The sequence below is a fragment of the Phlebotomus argentipes genome, unplaced genomic scaffold (assembly GCF_947086385.1).
Source record: "Phlebotomus argentipes unplaced genomic scaffold, Phlebotomus argentipes genome assembly contig_2, whole genome shotgun sequence".
In the NCBI taxonomy this organism is placed as follows: domain Eukaryota; kingdom Metazoa; phylum Arthropoda; class Insecta; order Diptera; family Psychodidae; genus Phlebotomus; species Phlebotomus argentipes.
In genome coordinates, this window is record NW_026776162.1 from 4,368,412 (window position 1) to 4,390,137 (window position 21,726).

A 21,726-nucleotide genomic window follows, 5' to 3' on the forward strand; every position below is an offset into this window, starting at 1 on the left:
TATTTGTAATCTCTTTTCAAAGTGCATCGCCTCTAAGTTAAAAATTAAGTCAAGAAATGAACAATTTTACTCTCTATCTTGTCTTTTTTTTTATCAACTACACAACAATTTGGAAAAAACGCTCAATTTTTCTTTTTTTTCATCAACTATTTGTTTAACATATTTTTCACTAAACCTTTCTTTTTTTCAGACTAAATTTATTCTTTTAATTTTTGACTAAACTCTTCGCGGTACTTCAGAAAGTGAATTTAGATAACGATTCATTTGCTCGAAAATTTGTTAGTTCAAATAGATTTTTATCAGTTTATGCGTCTATCGTAAGCGAGAGTGATTTAAAGGATTATATCGGAACAGTGTTTCTCAATCTCTGTGTAATCAATGGAGAGTCGCTATGATGCGAATATTGAATGAGTGAAAAAGTTTAGAAAAGTAATGCGATCTTCTAATATTTATGGATGTAGAAAACTAGAAAAATATATGCTTAGTATAAATTCTTTCATTAGATTATTATGTGATTTAAAAGGGACGTTTATTCGTACGTGACTAGCTTTGACAGAAGGAATATTTTCGGTATTCCACAGATGAAATAGACTTTTTCTTAACTTTTGTACGCAATGTGTAGAAAATTGATTAACTTTGATCCGTAATTTAGAAGGATTGATTGATATTTTCATAAATATATTGTCTTCAAATTCCTTTACTTTAGTCATACAGTGGAAATGTTTTGCCTTGCGCTTATTTAGATGTTTAGATGGTTGTTTAAATGCTGTTTTAGCGATTGACTTAGAAAATGTAATTTCAATATTTGATTAAAGTAATGTTTTTAGCAAATTGCTTCTTCATCATTCGCATTGATTGATATTAAGTCAAATATAATACTTATATTTTCGAAAATATTTGGCGTTCAAGAGTTCTTACGAATTTCTCACCACACATTCCAAAAGACAATTTCAAAAAGGAGTCGCTTAGCTACTGCTTCTTATCACTATTCTTAATCTTTGTATTCTGAATGAGTCCTAAGTGAGTCGGTAATGCGGTTGCTTTTGTAGAAGAGGTAAGGCCGTTTTTCAAGCTTCTTACAGTTTCTGCGACGCACAGTTTGAGAAACACTGCCCTCATGTGATTCGTGATGACGAAGAAAGTTCTCTAGATGATATGCATTCAATGTGAAGATTAAAATGTCCTCTAGATACATTGTTAGAATCGTGGTGGCAGATGATATCTAAATCTCACCACTTATTGACTATAAAATAGAAGATTATGAGTAGAGAAATTTGCTTATGAATCATTCTAAATATATAATGTAATTCTCTATTACAAAATGCAGAATATATTTTTTCTTGTATTTGTTTATCATTGCAGAGGTAATATTACTAGGAAATTGTGAATTTGATTAATTTGTTGAATTATAAACGCCTCCATCTCATATTCTCCTCCTTTTTTTCCAATTAAAATCTTGCGTATTTGTCTCCTCCTCAATCATTTAAATACCAGAGAATATATGAAATATTTTTCGTCTACGAACAAGTGATTGTAGCTGCATAAATTGTTTATAATGTCTCTCACTCCTCAGTACAGGCGAAAAATTATTTCCCTCCAAACAACGTGAGCAGGAAATGCCTATGTAAAGTGAAAATATTTCCGGCTCACTTTTTTCATCTTCTTCTTCCATCAAGTAGAAAAACAGAGAAACAAAACAAGTTTCGCAATTATTTGGTGTGATAACACATTCTGACCATGATAATGCTCACAAATTTTGTACACTGGTTCTCATTCCCTCACGTTTCACTGTTTCCCAAAAACACTTGTCAACACCCTAAATTCTAGTGAATGTAAAAAAAAGGAAGAGAAAAAAGAATAATTCTTTAAACTTAAAATCACTTACGCAGTCGCTTTGAGACAACATTTCACAGATGCGCGCATTTCTTAAGCGATATACCTCTCTCTTTCTCTTGCGGGAGCTTCTGGCCACGCCAGCATGACTGGTTGTCCTCCTCAGCGCTCACAGGAGGACTAAATAAGAAGTTCTTGTTATAAGTTCGTCGAATCCGCCGCGATGCTCGCCCGCGTCACGGCAGACGGTGGCGGCGGCGCCGGGATTTGCGGCCGCTTGATCTTCTGCTGCTCCCCGCGCGGCGAAGCCGGCACACCCGATCCCTCGGCGTCTGTCGGAGTGGATGGCTCTGGCTCAGGATCCGGCTGGGCGGTCGTCTTCAAGTGGCGTCCGTTGTTGGCATCTCCGCCAACGTCAATGATGGCCACTTGCTGCTTGTCCACATTGTAGATATGCGTCCTCTCGAGCGTCGTGGGATCTTTGCCCGTGCTCAGCCGGAAGCTCTGCGCCTTCTTCACGTCCGCCACATTGGCGCCCCCAGAAGGGATCATGTTGACCTCCTGAAGAGAGCCCTTGAAGCTGATGGGACGCATCAGCGTGGCCGGTCGCTCGGGAATGGCCGGCTTCTCCCCATGACTATTCCTGATCACAACGTCGTCCTCGTCGCTGCTCTTGCCTCTGCCCACCTCGCCCGATCCATTCTTCGGCGTCGGCACACTCGTCCTGGGCAGCGCGACGGGCTTCTGGGGCGTCACACCGGCCGCCACGCCCGCCTTGGCGCACTTGTACGCCATGCGATTGAGTGTCTGACACTCCGCCGACATCACAGGCCGCGGCGGCTTCTCGGGCTTGGCCAGGTTCTCCACGCTGCCCCGCTGCTGACTCTTCACCGCCGACGGTGGCGTCTGCGAAGAGCTCTCCTTGCGACTCCTTTGGTGATTGCTGTTCTCCGAGCGCTGGCGCTCCGCCCTCTGGTCCGGCGGCGTCGGCGCGCGCGGCTTGTTGTGCCGCCGCCGCATCGGCAACTTGGGACTGCCCTGCGGCGGACTCGACTGATCCGACAGCGAGCTGTTCGACTGGCTCCGCTTCACCTGATCCCCTAACAATATTAGACTAGTATCGTGACTGCTGCTGCGTGAGTGCGACTGGTGACCCGCGTTGCTTCCCACGCTGTTGCTGTTGATCGCTGCCGTTGCTGCCGCCAGAGATGTCGCGTTCATTGACTTGGACATGTTGTCCATACCTGGAAACACACGGACACACTTGTGAAAGTCACCATATCGTCATTTTTCGATCACTTTCATTGAGTGGTCATTGCGTAAAACACACTTTTTGGCACATATGGGAAATATTAGCATTTTACGGTTGCAATGCGACTTCGTAACCGTTTGCCGGCCGTTACGAACGGTGCAGTAATTTGGAAAGCCAGGTCAATTGATTACATCTGAATTAGGACGACGATTGAATTTGCAAATTACCCAGAGAAAGAGATGTTCGTGTTGACATTCTAATTACTAATATTATTTCAACATGGTGAGTTTATTGAACAAAACACACAATGTGAAAAATTCTGCTAGAAGAGCACAACTCACAAAGCATAACGAAAACAAGCACAAATCGCATGGGAAATGGGAAAGTGCCTTACTGAATTGTGTGAGTGTTGAGGAGAAAAAATCAATACAAGTTCCACTCAATTGAGAGATCCCTGAAGTGATACGAAAGCAATTATACTTCTTCCGCACTCACCTGAGTTCAAGACAGTCGCGGGCGCCTCTCGGTCACCGGCTGTGCCGCTATTCTCCGGGAATAGGTCATCCTTGGACATTGAATCGTAGAAATCGCACTCGTCGTTGAAGAAGAAACCCCAATCGGACACCAGCAACTCCACAATTGTATTCACAGCCGCTGTGCTATTCACCTTCTGGGCATAATCCGTCTCGTCCGTCTCTCTGGCCCACAGCAGATTCGGCGACATCACGATGGCAATATTCTGCGATGACATCTTATTCTGGGCATTCTTCTGCGCCAGACACGACAGAAATTTGGTGAGATAGAGCAAATTGTTGCGGTGACCATCGGGCAATTGATTGATCGCATTGAGAATTGCCTTCTTCCGCTGCAACTCCGTCGGACGCTGCGCCGCCGCCACGAAGTCATCGTAGAGACGAAATGTGAGCAGCGGATCCGGCAGATCGCGCAGGTATGACTTCAGCACGCCGGCAATCACATGGACATCTTGATACTCACGCGGCAGATGCGGTCCAATGACATGAGCGTCAAAGGCCGATCGCATTCGCTTCAATTTGGTGTTGCCTGACGAAGAGAGTGAGAAGAAATATACAACCATGAATGAGACTTTCTCACTTTCAATCTTGCGGAAGGTAAATAATAAGTGGAGATACGAAGAAGTCAGAAAGAGCTGAAGTCAATTTATCTGTTTTGATAAAGCTGCACACATAATTTCCTACAAAAAGCGCGAAATGAGGCACACACACACTTGAGTGGCATTTTCAATTTCATTGAGTGGTCAACAGCGTTACATCATGAAAAAAAAGGCCGTCTGAAGGAAAAATCATGACGCGCGCTCTCTTCAACACACATTTTTCACAAGTGTCGAGACATTGGAGAAGCTTAATTGTCTTCTCTGCGGCTTTGAGAAGGGGAGATAAATAAATTAATTTGGAGGCAAGCGAAAAAACTGAGAAAATTTCTGTGTGTATATACAATATTCCAAATGATATGTGAAACACTCATTTTCACACTCGAGCATTTCACATGTTGCGCTCGCTCTCTCAATCTCATTATTGTGATTATTGTGATTCACAAACAATCCAGACACTCTCTTAAAATAGAATGGGAGATGCAAGGCAAAATATTAAAATACATATTTCCCACTTCTCTCTCTTCGCCTGCCGTTTGCCACAGTTGTGATAAATTAGCGTTTTGGCTCTCAGTTAATCTCATTTATATGTGACTAATCCATCGCTTTATCAGCAAATGCGAATTGTAATTCCTTTCGAGATCGTTCATTGGTCGAATTCTTATGCATCGTGCTCTATGATAACGATTCTCGGACTTCTTCTGGAAAAATACGCCTGATAATGAAACACTGAGTAACTATATTTCTCTGAATTTAAATAAACTATCACGTAAAAGAGAGTTTAAGATTATATTCGTCTTCTAGAAAATCATATGTTCTACTGAAATGGGATGACTTTGACACACAGCAGTAAGTCAGAAAAGATCAACATAGTCAATCTAGTGTTTATGCTAATCTACTGAATAAATAAATAATCAATAATTCTGCAATTAATCCCTCTTTGAAACCAGTCAGCAGTTTTATGCACTATTATTTAGTGTCAGAGTGATTCATTGGAATAAATCTCGTATCTTTGCAACTCTTTTGAGTGGGTTTTGTACATTTTTTTTGCATCTTTCTCTCTTTTTAATCCTCTGCCCCGAGAGTCATTCCATTTTACACAACAGAGCGCCGAACAACTTTCAAAACTCTGTCTTGTGACGATTGAAATGAGTCGGTGAGTGCACTTCTTCGAATTTCCCACGTGAATCGCTGGGAAATGTACAATTTTGCAATGTTTGCCCACATGATTTTGGCACAAAATTTTTGACGAGGACGCTTCAACATTGAATCATTTTGCTTCTTCCATTAGCCATGCGAACCACAAAGGCATTCCCACAAGATTTTGTGCAAATGTTTTGCAGATTGTTTGATGCGATGTTTCGGCATGTTGGATTTATTTAGGCACAATGTTTGTTTAGATTCCGGCAAATCGAGATCAAATTGAGTCCATTGAGGTCAGCGAAAAATAGACTTGTGCACTTGGTTGGAAAAGAAATTTTCCCAATGACATCACATGGTATTTTCGCCGAAAAAGCAATAAAACATGGTCAATTCTCTCCTATCGCTCTCTGGCATGATTTAGAGCGACAGAGAGAGGGAGAGTGAATGATCTGAAAATTGATTTTATACTCACTACATCCCACTCGAAGCAGCCCCTCCTCGTAGAGCCCCTTCTCGAGCAGTGCACACACGCACAGCTCGATAACGTAGGAGATTTTTCGATTTGTCGCCGCCAAGTGCTCCTCTAGCGGTACCCTGAAGATCCGTTTGTTTTTGTTGTCTTCTGCAGAAAGAACAGGTGAAGAGAGAATTGTGTTAATTAGAAGCATTTTCGGCTTCGCGCGCTCAGCGACAGTTTTTTTTTGTTTCAGCACAGATGACGAAATGATGGTCAACCGAGTGACTTACTTATGAATCCATTAAAATCATCCAAGGCTCTCTCAATCTTGCTGAGGGCAGATTTATAGTACAATTGCTGATATTTGACGTAGTTGATGATACAGCTGGCAATATTCTCCTCCTCGGCGATCAATTCGAACATCTCTGCTGCCCAGATGTCGCGCTCCTTGTCCAATTTCGCCTCACACTCCGCCACATCCTCAGACAGTTGACTCGCCTTGGTGCTGTTATCATTCATGCGCAGCTTATTCTTTCCCGACTCATTTTCCTGCGTCAACTTCGTCACATTCCGCTTGTGCTTCTGGATTGAGGTGAGATTCGTCTCAAGGATTTCATTGAGACGCTTCGTCACCTCCCCATCGATGTTCGTCTCATGCGACACAATATCTTGGGCGATGTTCTTCTCCAAATTGGCTATAAATAGACAAGGAAGGCAAACACACAATGACCACACTTTAGCAAAATCGGTGTTTGTGGCCGAAAGTTTAGCACACTCACCACAATTCTCCAGGACCTTCTTCAGCAATCCATCGTCAGGCAGATTCTTCACGGACTCCTCCATCGCCAGCCCCAATCGGTGCTCGTGAATCTTCTTGAGGCGCTTCTCCTTGTCCGAATCCTGCACAAGATTCTTGCTGATCTTCTCGAGCACATCCTTAAATTGCTCCACATTCTTCTCCGCTTTGGCAAGGTCATCGGTGCTCTTGTCGGATTTATTCCATCTGCAATGCACATCATCTCCGGTCATACATTTGTGCATTGAGTGCATCTCGAGGGAAAATCGATAAATCACAGATTATCTCACTCAATCAATTCCCTCTCGCTTTTATTGCCTCTTTTTTCTCTCTGGTGCGTTTTACGTAAGACAATGGCCATCCACGATGGTCGTGATCGCAGTAGCGGAACAAAATATAAACAACTTCTTTCACCACCTCTCCACACACCCAAGCCACTCAGGGGCCTTTCTTTCACGAAACTTCACGCAGCGAAACTTATGAAGAAATATTCCATCTAATCAATTGGACGCGGTGCTGCCTAAGCCTGGAGGTGTGACTCTTGAGGACATCTCAAAGCGCTATTTCTCAATCAAATGCATGCCACATTTGGATCAGAACTAATTTAGATGGACTGGATGAAGGTTGAAGAGATTTCTCATTGCATTGAAGAGCTTATAAGACACTTTGTCGCCTCTGTCAGGTATTATTTGAAATTTAATTTACTTGACGGGGGGCAAAAGTGCCTTCCGTGATCCTGAATAAATCTCACAACACCCACTGAAATTGCCTCTGTTTTCCCAAGAAAATGATTAAGGCATAATATTTTTGAGTTAGTGGCAATATCTGTAGCTCAAATGCACCTTATGCTATTCACATAATGTACTATAATATCTATTATTACACTGCATTCCTCAATATTCAATACCGCGGGCATTATCTTGCACTCTCATGGGACAATTGTCTTATCAATAAGCTGTTGTGCTTTCCTTACTTTATCTCCAGTCTGCCCGGAAATAAATATGAAGCCAGAGAATTGAGGCTCAACAGAAAGAAATTCCCCAGAGATTGCGATAAGATTGATGGGCGAGAAGAGTGGGAAAAGTTTCACTCAACATTTCATGCAAGACTTCAAAGCCTAAAGTCAGCACTTCCATGGTTCAGGAAATTAAAAAACAAAATTGAGAATTTTGATTTCCTCAGTGAGCAATTCGCCCAGGAATGCTGGGAATTTTCGCCAATTCTGGACTGCTGAACGCCCTGAACCATGACCCGAGGCGCCCTGGCTCAGCGGGAAGCTGCATCTGAAGCGTGTTGATGGATCTTTTTTCTTGTCGCGAATCCGCGATTGATGTTTACATTGAGAGAGTCGCCCAGTGATTTGCCGAGCGAGTCTCGCGCATTAGTCATCAGGCGAGAGATATTCATAGAGTCACATCACGGCGATGGGACGCGAGATGTGGTCGTGACACGCCCACGGGGACCGTGAAAAGGGTCTCCCAGATGCGCTCTTTACCTTGAGAAATGGGTTAATTTGATCCTGTTGAACTGCTTCTTCATCATTCCCTGAACGTTGGCCGCCAGCTTGGTAGTTTTCACACACTCTCACTCCACTGACAAGGACACTTTATCATCTTCTCCTCCACCTCCTCAGCTCCCGGACGCCCTGCTGGCCAGTGCTGCGCTGCGCCCCCGGGACTCTCCTGCTGTGACTTCTGAGGACGCAACGAGACGGCCCACCTCAGGCGAAAAGATCGGGGCGCGCACAGAGGACAGGATGTGAAAATTGCAGGCAATTTTAGCTGCCAGATAATTCGGGTGAAGTCATCCAGTGATTGGGGCTCCACGGAGGTGACGGAGAAAAACTGCGAAAACACTCACTTTATCCGCGAAAATCACACTAGATTCACACTAAATCTACACTAGGCGCGAGTGGTAACGTTATTGGAGGTGTTGCGACTTTTTAGGTCAAGTGGAAATGCTGAAAATTGGCTCTTTTTTCACTAAAAATTACATTGCGTAAAAATCCTACGGACGACCAAAAATCACTGTCATATTTCCCCACTGACTGTGCTAAAATATACACTGAAGTTTCATGACATTCCGCGCTGAAACACTCTGTTTCATGAAACATTCGAAACATGAGCATCAATTTCATCAAATTGTTTTCTTTGCATTGAATTTCACACAGTCAATTCTCTGTTTATGGCAATACAATCAGATATTGGATGTAAATAAATATAAAACATTAGAAAGATGGTGCAACAATTAATTAAATAGTATTTTTCTACTCTTTCGCGATGAATTACAGCTCGCGCCATTCATCCCCTCTGTTCTACGGCGTGAAGTGTGTCGCGAAAGATACTTGCATGCGAGCAATAAACTCATTCAATTCCAAACGGATTTTCAACAACTTTTATTCCACAAATCCTTGCAAAATCCCTCTTCTCACACAAATCCACTCCAAATCCCTCCGTGCGCATCGACGATTGTAAAAAAATAGATCAGGTGAGAGGAGAAGGAGATTTCTACAAATGGAGACAATTGAGTTTAAGTACAATTATCAGACAATTATCACTTTGTGTGGGAAGGAGTCAAAGGCACAAATTCCCCATATTCTCCACCCCCTTCTGTGGAAGTGGCGCAAAATTCCCCGACACCGAAGCGAGAGTGAGTACTGACATTTTTCCACAATTTTCACTTTCCGCTCAACTCCACATTAGTGGTGAACACACAGCAGGAAGTGCTTCAGTCAATCCTATAAAAGGCACCTCGGGAGAGCGACTGATTTAGTTGTGCTCAGTGCTTGTTGCTGTACCAATACCCAAAGGAGCTGGTCCACAGAGTCTTCAGACATTACCAGACAGAAACCTTCCCTTTGACTTCTGCACTTCTCTCTTTCAAATAACAGCGATTTTTCGGGATTATTCAGTGATTTTTTCAGAGGACAAGGCTGAAAGTGTTGAGTGGATTTTATCAACGACAAGTTGAGAATTTACTTAAAGTAATCTGTAAGTAAAATTGTGTATTTATTTTAAAAGAAATCTTGAGTGCTTTTGACAGTGGAATTTTTAAGAAAAGGGAAAATCTGTGCTTTTGTTTATGTGTTTCAACACATTTTCCATAAAAGATTCAAGAATTTTCAGACTTTAATAGTGACACTGAAAATGGCACGAAAATGTCACAGAAACACAATTTTTTCCGTCACTCCTCATTATGATATTAGTTGATGGTGTTAAATTTAATGGTATCAACATTTTTATGTAAAAATCATGTCATCGCTTTTGCAACAATAATTGAATTACTAATAACATGCACCGAAATCCATTCGATGCAGCTTTCAATTCCGCCCCCAAAGCCAGAACTATCGAGACCTTGGCGAGGGGGTGTAAATTCTCAGACTTTTGCCGCGAAGATGAGTGAGAGCAAATTGGATTTTGCAATTTGAACCTTTGTTTGTTGTCACAATAGATGAAGGCACGTTTCGATAGATGCTGCGACACCACAATTATTCCCTTCGAGAAGTGGTAAAAAGGCACTTTGCACAAGTGCGAAAAAAGTCTCGTTGCGCGACACGTGAATATGCCTTGAGCCTTGTGTAAATTCAATTCTTTCATGTGTATGGGGAAAAACGAGGGTGAATATCTCACTGTGAGGATAAACATATTACTTGACGTGATAGTAACATAAAAGAGGGATTCGGGCAATTTTCCACGACATCCAGGAAGACAGTGTGAGCCAAGGCGGAAAGGCGGAAGAATGTGGGGCACAAGCTCAAGTTGTTCATCCCCTAAATGCAGCCTTTTTCCGCACATTCTCGCGCCACGGAGGAAAGCTGCGTGGCAAAGTGCGTGGCGGGCTTTTGAGGGTGTGTGAACCCCTTAATATGAATGTACTGTGTGAGCGAGGTGTCCCGCTGCGCCAGGATAAGTGTTTATCGCTGTTAAGCCCTCCTCCATATAATTAAGCCTGATAATAATTGCCACTCGGAGAGATTTATCACGTTGATTTGCCTCATGAATTCCTTTCTGCTGGCCAAACTTTAACCCATGCCGATTGCCACACTCGAGGATGCAAATCACACGACATGAATCCATCTTTGGGCTAAACACGCTCACAAGGGAGTTATTCTTGCCTTTGATACACGCCCTCAGTGTCTGAAGGAATCTATTTTCCTCTCAATCAGACGCTCAATTTGCTTTTCATCTGATGCATAAACATTTCATGACAAACTCTTCGTTTTCCTGAATCAACATCTTAACATCCTCATATGAAAGTTGGCAATTCGATATATATCAGGTATTTTCTACCCACTTTTCCTTTTCAAATAATGTCAACTTATCGCAAATATTTGCATTACCGCGGGACCGTTTCTTGTGACGATAATTTCCCAAAGACATTTTCGCGTGGGCCAGCAAATTGTGCGCAACTCAATTAGTTTTGCAGGCTTATTATTTATGAAAGAAGAGATTGCCTATGTTCAAAATCCTTTAATTTTCTTTTAGATCAATTTCTCTGTAGAAAATGAAATGATTTTGTTGAGTAAAGAAATAATGAAGAATAAATTAGTATGCAATTTATTCGGAATGGCAGTGTGAAAATGAAGCCCTAAATAATGCCAATAAATGTAATAATTTCTTCGTATAAATGCATACACATATTTTATAAATATCTGCACTTTGCGAGGCGCGAGTGTGATTATGCAACATTGCAATTTCCATCTTATAATTACACAGATATTCTGAGAAGTGTTCTCATTGATTGCAATCATTGAAATTCACTTGAAAATCGATGAATTGTGGCAAAGGTAATTCGTGTAAGAATTCAATTATCAAATTAGTGAATGAGATTGTTTCGAGTCATTCATTAGCGATAAATAAATTATTTGGGACAAAAGTTCGATTCGTCACGATTTCTTGATAAATTGAACACAATTTGCACCTCATAATTGTCTAGAGAACATAATTAATTCAGCATCCTTCCTGTGGCGCAAAGAGAAAATTATTATTTTCAATTTAACTCTTCCTGTTCAATTCTCTCTTTTCTTTACTCCTCAGCTTGTTCCCCTTCTTTGCCGTCAAGAAACTGATGAGTATGTCGTCTGCAACGATTTTCTGCGTTTTATCAATCTTCTTTGCCACCATTTACATAGTCCACGGGGGCGTTATAAGTCAAAGGGTGAGTAGATGTGGGTGCTTTTGAAGTGAAGGCAATTAATGGAATTTATGGTTTTCACCTCTTTCCAGCAGGATCCACGATCTTATCACGCTCAAAATTCACCAGACAACAAATTGGAGGTGAAAAAGCGACCCTTCTGCAATGCATTCACAGGTTAATTGCTTTGTGTGGTTTTACATGTGAGTTCTTGGCGCCAATGCGAATTTCTTTCGGATTGCAGGATGCGGAAAGAAACGCTCCGGTTCCACTGGCCCTCTGCTCTCGCCCATATCTTCGCGACACTTGGACAACCTCAATGACGACGACCAGCCGGACAACAGCTACTTCGACGACAATCTCGCCACTCTTCTCGATCTGAACTCCGAACCAGCCGTGGAGGATCTCATGAGGCAAATCATGTCCGAAGCCAAACTCTGGGAAGCCATTCAGGAAGCCAGCCGAGAGATTCATCTGCACAAGAGTGGACGCTCAATGTCCAACAACCAATTCCCTGTGGCTTTCAGTGCCCAGTAAGGCTTCTAAACTGTAATATTTAAAGTTCAGTGTCAAACTTTATTTCCGCAAGATGCCACACACACACACACATTATACATTAACATTGATTTATGTTAAATTGATTATCAAGAGTAAATTCCAGTGGGTGGAAAATACCTTTATCCCTTTCCATTTTCAATCTCAATATGGATGTTTATCAATTATAAAATTATAGTGAATACAAAATTAATTATGTACTGTGAAAATGTCATAATCGAACCTTTATCTCTTCCAGCTTTAGCCAAACAAATAAAGTAACATATTTTAAAATAATTAATCCTTTGTACCTTACAAAAAAAAACCAAATTAAAATACAATCCCTATAATAAAGATGTAATGTATGTTGGAAAAAGGTATTCAATTGAGTGTTTGCAAAGTTGCAGAAGTGTCCAACAAGAGAAAGATCATATTTTAAGTGTATCGTTCAAGAAATCATTAAATAAACCCATTAAATAATATTCCAGGCATATCGTGTACATTTCAACTCCGTCCTTATTCGTCCTCTGCCCAGAATTCTGCGTCGGTGGACCCAAAATACTTGAAAATGAATATCAACAGTGCCAGCCACAGTGTCAATATTTATTCTCATGCCTGAAGTCTGGGAATATCGCGCAGAACATTATTTACATTCCTTCCACTGGCTGCACTTTAGGCCTCATAGAGACGGGCCTGCTGTCCACTGTCCGTGTCCTCGAGAATTTTGCTCTTATGCATCGGAAGATTGTCCTCGTTGTGACCATCGCGACGTCTGAAGATTGCTGGGCCATCCCGCAGACGTCCGACGAATCCTGGTGGCAAATCGGACACAAAGGTATCTCCAAGATCATCATGGGCACCATCATCCATTCTTGGCCACAAGAGATACCTAATGTCTGACAAGGAGTCTTCGGGGATTTTAAGGGGCGGAAGAGAGCTCCTTTTGCGCTTCAGATAGTTAAAACAGCACGTTCTGCAAGTGAAAGGAACAAATGTAATCAATAACTTTTCTAATGATGTGAGCACTGTTTCCAAGACTGTTTCTTTATATTGGCAATGAACACAGAAATGTCTTTGTTAAAGTAAATAGTTACTTTTCATATCAGGGCAAAAACTCGATAACTTTTGCTTTAGGACATGAATAAATATCACATAAATTCTCTAATTGTAACAATTATTAAATTGAAGAATCTCTTGTGATTTTCTCTCAATAAAATTTCGCGTGAAATTAATATTGTGCATCTTGCGGATGAACTATTAGAAATGATTGAAGCGATAAACATATTGCAATTGGGTATTTCGCAATTTTTATCGTCACGAATCAAATTTGTTCTTTGATTAATTAGCACTTTTATCTTTTTTGTCGAGTTCATCGAATTGACTTTTTCACTTCACAGTTTTTCATTATAAATATTCACTGATCTTTTAAGGTTTATTGCTACACTTGATGGTTTTGCCTACCTGAAGTGCCTGGTTCCGCAAGCGTTGGCACACTCTCTTCCGCATGAGTCGCAGGACATTGCAACGGGGAAGGAGCAAGCGACCCATATAACGCAACCTAATCAATTATACCACCATGAGATTTTCCAGGAAATTTATGCAGAATGTATTCGGTCTAGACGACACAATCACGTCAATGGAACAACTTACATATCAGAATCATTGTAACGTAAACAGTTGAGTGCATGAACAACTTCATGATTGCGTATTTCCACAAAATCTGAACCAGAGGACTTCTCTCCTCTGTGAAAGGGTCGGAAATCACACTGAGAGCGAATACCCAGAATCCCTGCTTCCTGGGATGATTTGTGCTTCTTGGATCACCTCTCGAAGTCAGACTGAATGTGTGGCGGAAGAATCGCGCCAGATATATACTCCTGGCTCACCGTCCCATCCTCTCCATCTCACACAATGCTGAGCTTACAGGCAACAACATCAAAAGTTTTGCGGCAAGTTGCGTGCGTGTGAGATGTGGGATGTTATCTCATCGATACGCAGTGGTTGTAATTGGTGGCGGAGATAAGATGACCCACACCACATTCGCGGGAAGCCAACGCGTCTGCCAGAGACCATTTTACCCGATTCAGGGCTTCCATCTCATTGAGGATGCACATCCTCGGCAGCAATCTGTTGCGGTAGTCGTGGCCAATAAAAATGCAAATCTCCCCGTAGTATAAATGATCAAAGCTGGAGAAGATGAACGCAGAAATAATCGAGCAAAGACATTTGAATAAATTTCTCCTCCAGTAGGCGGGTATCATCTTGACGCCACAGCGAGAAAATCCCACATCTTCAAATGCAAAATTATGAATATGACAATTAATCCGTGGTGTTGAGACTCATTTGCAATACTCTCACATATCGTTCAGAGTCGAGATGCAATATGTTTTATTCAATGTGAGGGCGAGGCTCGAAATGGGGTCCATGAAACTTTCTCTCCAATGGAATTATTTCATTATCTCACTCGGCTTCCTTCGGATCGGTATAGGACATATGAGCAAAACTCTGTATTTGTGCTGTGCAATGAGGACCTTCTGCCGAAAAAAAAGCCACGAGAGAGATTGTGGACACTGGAGGACGGAAAAGGGTGGGTCGCGGCATTTATGATACAATCACGCGCATATCTGGATTAACTTTTCTGTTTACGTAGATCATCGGAATACCCAGAGAACAGGCGGTTATCATAAAAATAATTGGGTAATTGATTATGCTTCAAAAGTTATGCCACCAACTTTTCTGCTGCCCACTCACGTTCCATGCGAATCCATACCATGGATTCACATAAATCCGCTGCAGATTTAATTATTTGCTTATTAGTACCTTGCAAATGATTGGTATTTAATTGAAAGCGACACTGCACCCAAATGGAGTCTATTTCTAGTTTGACATAGGAAAGAATTATGGATTACTCTGATTGGCTCTGTCTATTTTTGTAGCCCCTATTGATCTAATATTTATTAGCGTTTCATATGTTTTGAAGCTTGAGTGGCATTTATAGCAGCAATCTTGATAGGAGGATTTTATTTCACCCATTTATCTAGCCATTCAGCAGTGATCAAGTGAAGACACTGCTTTAGAATCCCTGCTGAAAATTATCGATTCGGAGAAAGGAAAAGTAAAATACACAAATTGCATTGTATCAGTTTTATTATTTTACTGTAAAATATTTCATATTTTTCATTTTCTTTGTTCACTTTTCATTTAATAACTAGTCAAAAGATGATACATTTCATTATTATTCGAACAATTTTCTTTATGGTACATTTTGGATGCATATCTCTTAATGTGGTTGTGTAATCTTTCAGGATGATTAACACAGCTACTAAATAAATGTATTGTTTTTTTTTTCTTTGCAAAAATGTCATGAAAATCTTTATTTTCCTTTGAAATGACTCCCCATGTGTTGCACATTATTATAAGATTAACCGTCTCACTGGGTATCTTTAAGATTGTATTTCAATAAAAAATATAATCTAATCTGAAGTTTACAAGAAAAGTGGCATTCACAGAGTATTCACAAGTATACGCTCTGCGAAGTGCAGCTTCGAGAATTTCCACCACTGTTTACATATAGATTTCACAGGGATTGTATTGTAAATATCTAGGTTAGTTTCGAAATGAAAAGAGTCAAAAACGGTAGAGGAAAAGTAGAAAATAACGACAATTTAACACAACATTTTCACATTATTTTCGTTCCTTTCCGTCGTTCCATTGTGTCAAGATGCTATTAATTGGGATTCAAGGATATGCACTTTGAGGTAGGATTTGTGTCTTGCTGATGTGTGAGTTTCTCTGTCTAATTTTTTTTTCTTATGTCACGGTCTGTGCATTTGTATAGATTTCATGGAAGGAAGACAATAGAGACAGTTTTTCCAGAGAATGAAAATAGAAAAATCTCAACGACACAGAAGAGCAATCATTTTCTACATTTCCACACACACATTTGACTCACAAAATCACAACAATTAAATTTTTAAGGCGATCAGTTGATTTCATCAAGTTTCTTTCTCTACCGTCAACATAAACACTCTATTTTTATTCTCTTGATCCATTACAACGCCCCGATAAACATTTTTTTTCTCTATTTTACAAAAAATTCTTTAATAACACTATTCAAATATTTCAAATATTGGGCATCGGTTAATTCAGGAATCGCCTTAAGGATATATATATATATATATATTATAATAACATTTATTTCTCTTTTCATATTTATTCTTTCATTAAATTAAAAAATTAATTTAATAGAAATTTATACATAATATGTAGTTAGGTGTATAACATTAATCTCACCATCTTCAATTCTTACACAATATTAATATTAAAGACAATTCTAACAAAATATATAAACCTTTTAATATTAGTTAAGATATCATTTTAAGAAAAATTTCATCTTGACACAGTGATATTAGAAAAACATTCTGTTAATTACATAATACATAATACCTAAATACATCTCCTTTGCAATAATTAATTTATAGTACATCTTGCTATTTACGTTCTTTCCAAAAATGTCTCTTATTTTCTCACTTCGACTATTAGATTTGTTTTAACATGTAGCATAGCATCTCTCTTATCTTTTGGTAATCTCTTTATGAAGTGATACTTCATTTTACCACACTATTAACACAGCGTTTAAATTTTCCACCTTTTTTTGTATCTATTTATTTTAAGAGGATTTACATTTTTAAAATCTTTATCTTATTATATTCACTAAACTGGAATGAATCTCTGAATTTACTATTTTCTCTTTATTTGTTTATCAAATAGAAATCCAATATCTAAGATATTTTATTAAATTACTTTTGATAGTTTTTTTCTTTCCTTTTATTATGATTGATTTTATTGTGGTTCATGGAATTTTCCAAGTAGCTTCATTACATTTGGACGAAGATGAAGGAAAAAACTCGATAAGAAGTACTTGTTTATTCGAATGAGAAGTTTACAGCATTTTTCTTTTTATTTTTAAATATCTACAAGTGTCTGTGAGGAATGAGATAAAACTCTAAAAACATTTTCGTCGATAGTAATAAAAAGAACTTTAACATATAGTTTCATGTTTATAAAATTTTCAAAACTCAACAAAGATCTCTCGTTAATCCTTCATGCGGGTAATGCATGCATTCATGTTGGAGTTTGATCGACTAGAAATTTAGCAAAAATATTGAGAAGTAAAGACAGACCTCTGATACACATTCTAAATCAACAACTATCTAGAGATAACACAACATATTTCGCATGAGTTAATTGAAGTACCGTGATTGAGACTTAAGATAGGTATATAAATTTCCCTAAGATTATGTTTGTTGAAGGAGATACGCCTATTTCTGGTTTACAATAGAAGCTTGATTCTCTTGATAAGTCTGATAGTGATGTGATTTGATTGAAGTTCTTTTCTTATACCTTGTCTTTACTCTATTTTGTAACGTTAGAGCATCTCATGCTTCGTGTGATATTAATGCATTTATATCTTTTCTTTTTAAGTAATGGTTTTCAATTTTACATTCATATTTAATACTCATACGATAGTTATTTTACTTTGCATCTTTCTCTTTTATAAGTACATAACATGGTTAATGGCAAAATGTCCATCATTCTAAATAGATTTCACCTCTTTTTACACAATAATTCATGTTGGTCCAATTTATTTAATATGTTTACATTTTCATCGATCATGTGAAGAGGATCTGCATCTCTAATAAACTGTTAAATTTACACAGATGCTACCAAGTGGCAACTACCAGACGTAGTAGGTATTTTTTTTATCTTTTCAATGCTCCAAAAAATGAAAAATAGAAAATATGTCATTCCACAGATGCATTTCATGTACTACAGCATCATTTCATAATTTTTTTTCTCTTTTAATTTGTAACGATATGATTAGTTAAAGCTATTTGAATTGCGATGAGATACTTCTTTAAAGTGGAAGTTGTAGGCGTCAAATAGTGTTCTTCTTAGTAAGAGATATTTTACTATTTTTGCAATTTATTAATTATTAGAAATTTTTTATTTATTTATTATAAATAGTTTTTCTTGTGTGTGAATATTTATAGTTACTTCTTTCAGAGATTTCACTTTTCTGTGTTCAGCGCATTGACTCTCTGCATAAACACAATTTTGATATTATATTTTAATTTATATCTGTTTTAATTCCCTTCAAAAAATCTTTCTTATGTTGTGATTTTTTTTTATTTATTGTGGTAAATTCGTCAATTCCATAATTCAAAGTAACATTACTTTATAAGTGTGATAATGTGATTTTCAACTTTGTTTTTGCTCAGCATAAACTTACAAAGTGTTCTTAATGTCGTGTGTTTCATCACTCTTTTGTACAAGAAGTGAGAATTTACAAATCTTTTCGCGAAGATGGTTTAACAATAGTCGATTTTTAGCATGCTTGTCTACAATTTAGCAATTGACTATTGAAATCGAACTTGAAAATATCGCGGCGTCTAGCGTCTAAAGAGAGAAAGCGTATCCATATTGGCGAAAGCGACTTGCCTAGATCCCCTGCTTGAAACTGAATCCCCGCTCTACGAGGATGCATAGTGCAACACTCAGGTTTTCCAGGCTTTCAGCTTTCTTATGGACATCTTCTTTAGACGAGACACCGTCGACATCAAGTCCGTTTCCTTGATATCGTCATCACTGAGCGTCTCCCCCTCCGAGTGAACCTCCCTCTGCCTGGGCCGAGGACTGCACGTGGGCGTCTCCTTCTCAGAGTTGCCCTTAGCCCTGAAAATGCCTCGACCCATCTGAGAGTGGCCCGGTTCCTCGACTTTGGAGCGCGATCTCGATGTTGTCGGATCGCTCAACGCTACTTGGATGGGAGATTTGTTACTACTGAGAACTGCGGCTCTGCTGATGCTGAAACCTCTGCTGATCTTGTCGATGGCCAAGCGATGTCGTCGCATCGACGGTGTGGCCACACTCTTCTCCTGCAGAATGAACCGTCCGATGGTCTTCCAGTTGGCCTGCGTCAAGTAGACATTTTCATCATCGTGCAGCGAGCGCTGTTGTGTATTGGTTGCCGTTGAGCTTCCTCCGCCGCCGTACTCGAGCTCCTCCACCAAAACGAAATTGTTGGGGTTTTCCAGGCGTCTCGCCTTGATGAGAGCCTGCGCCAGAACATCCTGCGCTGTGGACCCTATCGGCACCTTCAGTATGGCATAGGGGATGTCCGGAGACACGTTGTAAATGCACACGAGGAAGTTGTCAGCATCGTCCCACGATGAAGGACCATCTCCACTCTCGCATATCGAACGCCTCTCACTCACGCTGCGAATGGAGGTGAGCCAAGCTCTGCTGCTGGGATCGTCCCCAATGCGCTTCAGGATGAAGCGACCTTCACCTTTCCAGAGACCTTGCGCCTGTAGCGGCTTCTCGAACATGTCTAACACGCGCTGCGTCGAAGGTAAGTCACGGTCCTTCTTCTCCCACCCCCGCCGCACCTCCTCCACAAGGATGTAGTCATTCACGTTGAGTGGCGACTTGCTCGCTTTCTGGAGTGCTTGCATGATCACCTCCTGCGTGGTGCTCTCTTGCGTGATTTTCAGTATCGTGTACGGCTCGTCCGTCACCACGCCATACACCATCAGGAAGAACATGCGCCGCTTCAGGGGTATATTGGCACCGACAAATGGTGATGACTCCACACGCCCGCCACCTTCGTGCACGCAACTCAGGGCGCTGTCGTCGTGGCAGCCGCTCATGAACTCCGCCGCCTCGTCAGAAGTGCGCTCTAGCGATTCCTCCTCAACACGCGAGTACACGAACAGGCTCGCCATGCTGAGCGGCTGGTTGGTCGGCGAACGCAGTCGGACATGCCGATAGCCCGGCCTCAGGCACTTGAGCGGAATGACTCGCTGCGACACCAAGTGATTGGAATCTGAGTCGAAGACACTGAAGCGCAAGAAGGCAAGGTCATGGAACATGACTTTGTAGAAGAAGGTGTCATTCCAAATGGGATTCAGAGCGTTCTTCTTGATAGTCTTTGTCTTCTTCTTACTGCAATCCACCGGAATGCCGATCATCTCCACTTCGACGTAGGTGCTGCACAGTAGATTTCCCTGACAGACGTACTGTCCGGACACCACGTTGATGACAATTTGCGAGGAGTGCAGGCCATCGAACTCCTTGTCCAGTGGATTGAAGCGCCTGTACATGAGGTGGGACTGATCCCAGAGCACGTCTGGTTTGCACACGAAGCCGCAACTGCCGTTCTCTTCGAACATTGCGGTGTTGATGTGCATCGGTGGGTCGTCAGTCTGATAATTGAGCGCCACCATTTGGATGCCGAAGGCCCAGAAGAAGGTGGGATTGAAGTTGGACGAGTCGATTCGCAAGCCCGCCGGATATGTCCGCATCAGCTGCGTCTGGGTGTGCGCTATGACGGCCAGCGGGTGCTTTCGGCACAGCTTCTTCGTGCTGGCCTCGTTGATGGATGAGCACTGGTAGCACGGATGGTTGACATTGGCGTGCATCAGCTTCCTGTAGCTGGACGATGTCGTGTGCTGCGATTCGGTCTCGGAGCCCGCCGAGGTGGAGTCCACGGAACTCGAAGGCGGTCCTGAATTGCCTCCGCCGCCACCTCCTCCACCGCCGCCGCCGCCGCCGCCGCTCTTCAGGATGCTGCCCACCGTGACGAGGGAGGCACTGGAGCTGGCTGTGCTCGGCGGCTGCTGCAGGCGAACAGAGTTGTGCGGGCTGATGGGATTGAGGCCACGGAACTTGATCGCCTGCACGTATATCACAAGATCGGAGAGCTCCCGTGCTATCTGGCTGCTCCGCTTCTTCGGCTGCTTGTCGTCAATATCTATCCGACGTGTTGGTGTCACATTGGAGAACGACGACAAGCTGTAGCGTGAGGATTTTTCATCGGTCGACCCGAAAATACTATGGAGGGTTTTCTCTGCAATTCCCAAGAATGGGCCGAGAAAGAGAGACAGAGAGAAAATTAGCGAAATGTCACGAGATTGTCAGGAAATTTGCAGTGCAAAGCAGGAACTTGGCAAAGGACAGTACGATAATTTATAGTTGTGTGATTTAATGCTGCTGCACGAGATGTGGCATTCCTCTGCATTGTCGCATTAATTTCCCGGAGAAAATTTCTGATTGTGTCGTAAATTTTGTGTTTCTCTTTCACTATATTAAATTGAATAAATACATCTCAATCCATTTTGTGTTATTTTTTGAAATTCCTATGACAAGGAATAGTAATAAGCCATTTTAAAGATCATCTATTAAATATTCTCAATTTTTTATGCATGCATGAGAGGCTTTGTGATGAAAACATGGAATTCATAGGAATTTTAAATGAAAATACTGCATTTGTTTCAAAAAGTTTTATATGTAACTGCGAATGTACGTGAATTTCAATGAAGGCACCGATTTTACAAATAAATTTGGTGTTTGGAAACAAAACGAAGCGTGACGTGAATAAAATGGAT

At 41.0% G+C, this 21,726-nt stretch overlaps 4 protein-coding genes across 6 annotated transcripts in view; 1 reads left to right on the plus strand and 3 right to left on the minus strand.

The window, feature by feature from the left end:
• Nucleotides 1–1,331: 1,331 nt before the first annotated feature.
• On the minus strand, nt 1,332–8,846 carry LOC132265063 (rho GTPase-activating protein 92B). The gene is made up of 6 exons (XM_059765511.1): nt 8,106–8,846; nt 6,594–6,817; nt 6,105–6,509; nt 5,830–5,979; nt 3,581–4,147; nt 1,332–3,077 (listed from the first exon to the last, which is right to left on the minus strand). The coding sequence occupies exons 1-6, from the start codon at nt 8,150–8,152 to the stop codon at nt 2,032–2,034; spliced, it is 2,439 nt and encodes an 812-aa protein (XP_059621494.1). The 5' UTR covers nt 8,153–8,846; the 3' UTR covers nt 1,332–2,031.
• Nucleotides 8,847–9,401: 555 nt separating this feature from the next.
• LOC132265066 (cardioactive peptide) lies at nt 9,402–12,286 on the plus strand. Of its 2 annotated transcripts, none has more exons than XM_059765514.1 (4): nt 9,402–9,600; nt 11,647–11,767; nt 11,836–11,920; nt 11,988–12,286. In XM_059765514.1, the coding sequence occupies exons 2-4, from the start codon at nt 11,678–11,680 to the stop codon at nt 12,278–12,280; spliced, it is 468 nt and encodes a 155-aa protein (XP_059621497.1). In that variant the 5' UTR covers nt 9,402–9,600; nt 11,647–11,677; the 3' UTR covers nt 12,281–12,286. The 2 variants fall into 2 exon arrangements, with proteins under 2 accessions (XP_059621497.1, XP_059621498.1); XM_059765515.1 differs by having other exon boundaries at nt 11,839–11,920.
• Nucleotides 12,287–12,949: 663 nt separating this feature from the next.
• On the minus strand, nt 12,950–14,180 carry LOC132264916 (uncharacterized). The gene is made up of 4 exons (XM_059765255.1): nt 14,164–14,180; nt 13,928–14,115; nt 13,739–13,835; nt 12,950–13,250 (listed from the first exon to the last, which is right to left on the minus strand). The coding sequence occupies exons 1-4, from the start codon at nt 14,178–14,180 to the stop codon at nt 12,950–12,952; spliced, it is 603 nt and encodes a 200-aa protein (XP_059621238.1).
• A 1,232-nt stretch (nt 14,181–15,412) lies between these two features.
• LOC132264657 (1-phosphatidylinositol 4,5-bisphosphate phosphodiesterase epsilon-1-like) overlaps nt 15,413–21,726 on the minus strand; it is a 44,008-nt gene continuing 37,694 nt past the window's right edge. For both annotated transcript variants that reach the window (XM_059764928.1, XM_059764926.1), the window contains exon 15: nt 15,413–21,188. In XM_059764928.1, the coding sequence (XP_059620911.1) occupies nt 18,835–21,188 (2,354 nt within the window). In that variant the 3' untranslated portion in view covers nt 15,413–18,834. The remainder of the gene's footprint in view (nt 21,189–21,726) is intronic.

Excerpts from the sequence above, each read along its gene's own strand:
- LOC132265066 (XM_059765514.1), top strand. The coding sequence starts at position 11,678 with ATGAGTATGTCGTCTGCAACGATTTTCTGCGTTTTATCAATCTTCTTT. Across the intron at positions 11,768-11,835 it reads GGGGCGTTATAAGTCAAAGG|CAGGATCCACGATCTTATCA; the intron begins GTGAGTAGATGT and ends ACCTCTTTCCAG. Across the intron at positions 11,921-11,987 it reads CTTCTGCAATGCATTCACAG|GATGCGGAAAGAAACGCTCC; the intron begins GTTAATTGCTTT and ends TTCGGATTGCAG.
- LOC132265063 (XM_059765511.1), bottom strand. The coding sequence starts at position 8,152 with ATGATGAAGAAGCAGTTCAACAGGATCAAATTAACCCATTTCTCAAG. Across the intron at positions 6,818-8,105 it reads AAATTAACCCATTTCTCAAG|ATGGAATAAATCCGACAAGA; the intron begins GTAAAGAGCGCA and ends TGTGCATTGCAG. Across the intron at positions 6,510-6,593 it reads GAAGGTCCTGGAGAATTGTG|CCAATTTGGAGAAGAACATC; the intron begins GTGAGTGTGCTA and ends GTCTATTTATAG.
- LOC132264916 (XM_059765255.1), bottom strand. Across the intron at positions 13,836-13,927 it reads CGTTACAATGATTCTGATAT|GTTGCGTTATATGGGTCGCT; the intron begins GTAAGTTGTTCC and ends ATAATTGATTAG. Across the intron at positions 13,251-13,738 it reads TGCGGAACCAGGCACTTCAG|AACGTGCTGTTTTAACTATC; the intron begins GTAGGCAAAACC and ends TTTCACTTGCAG.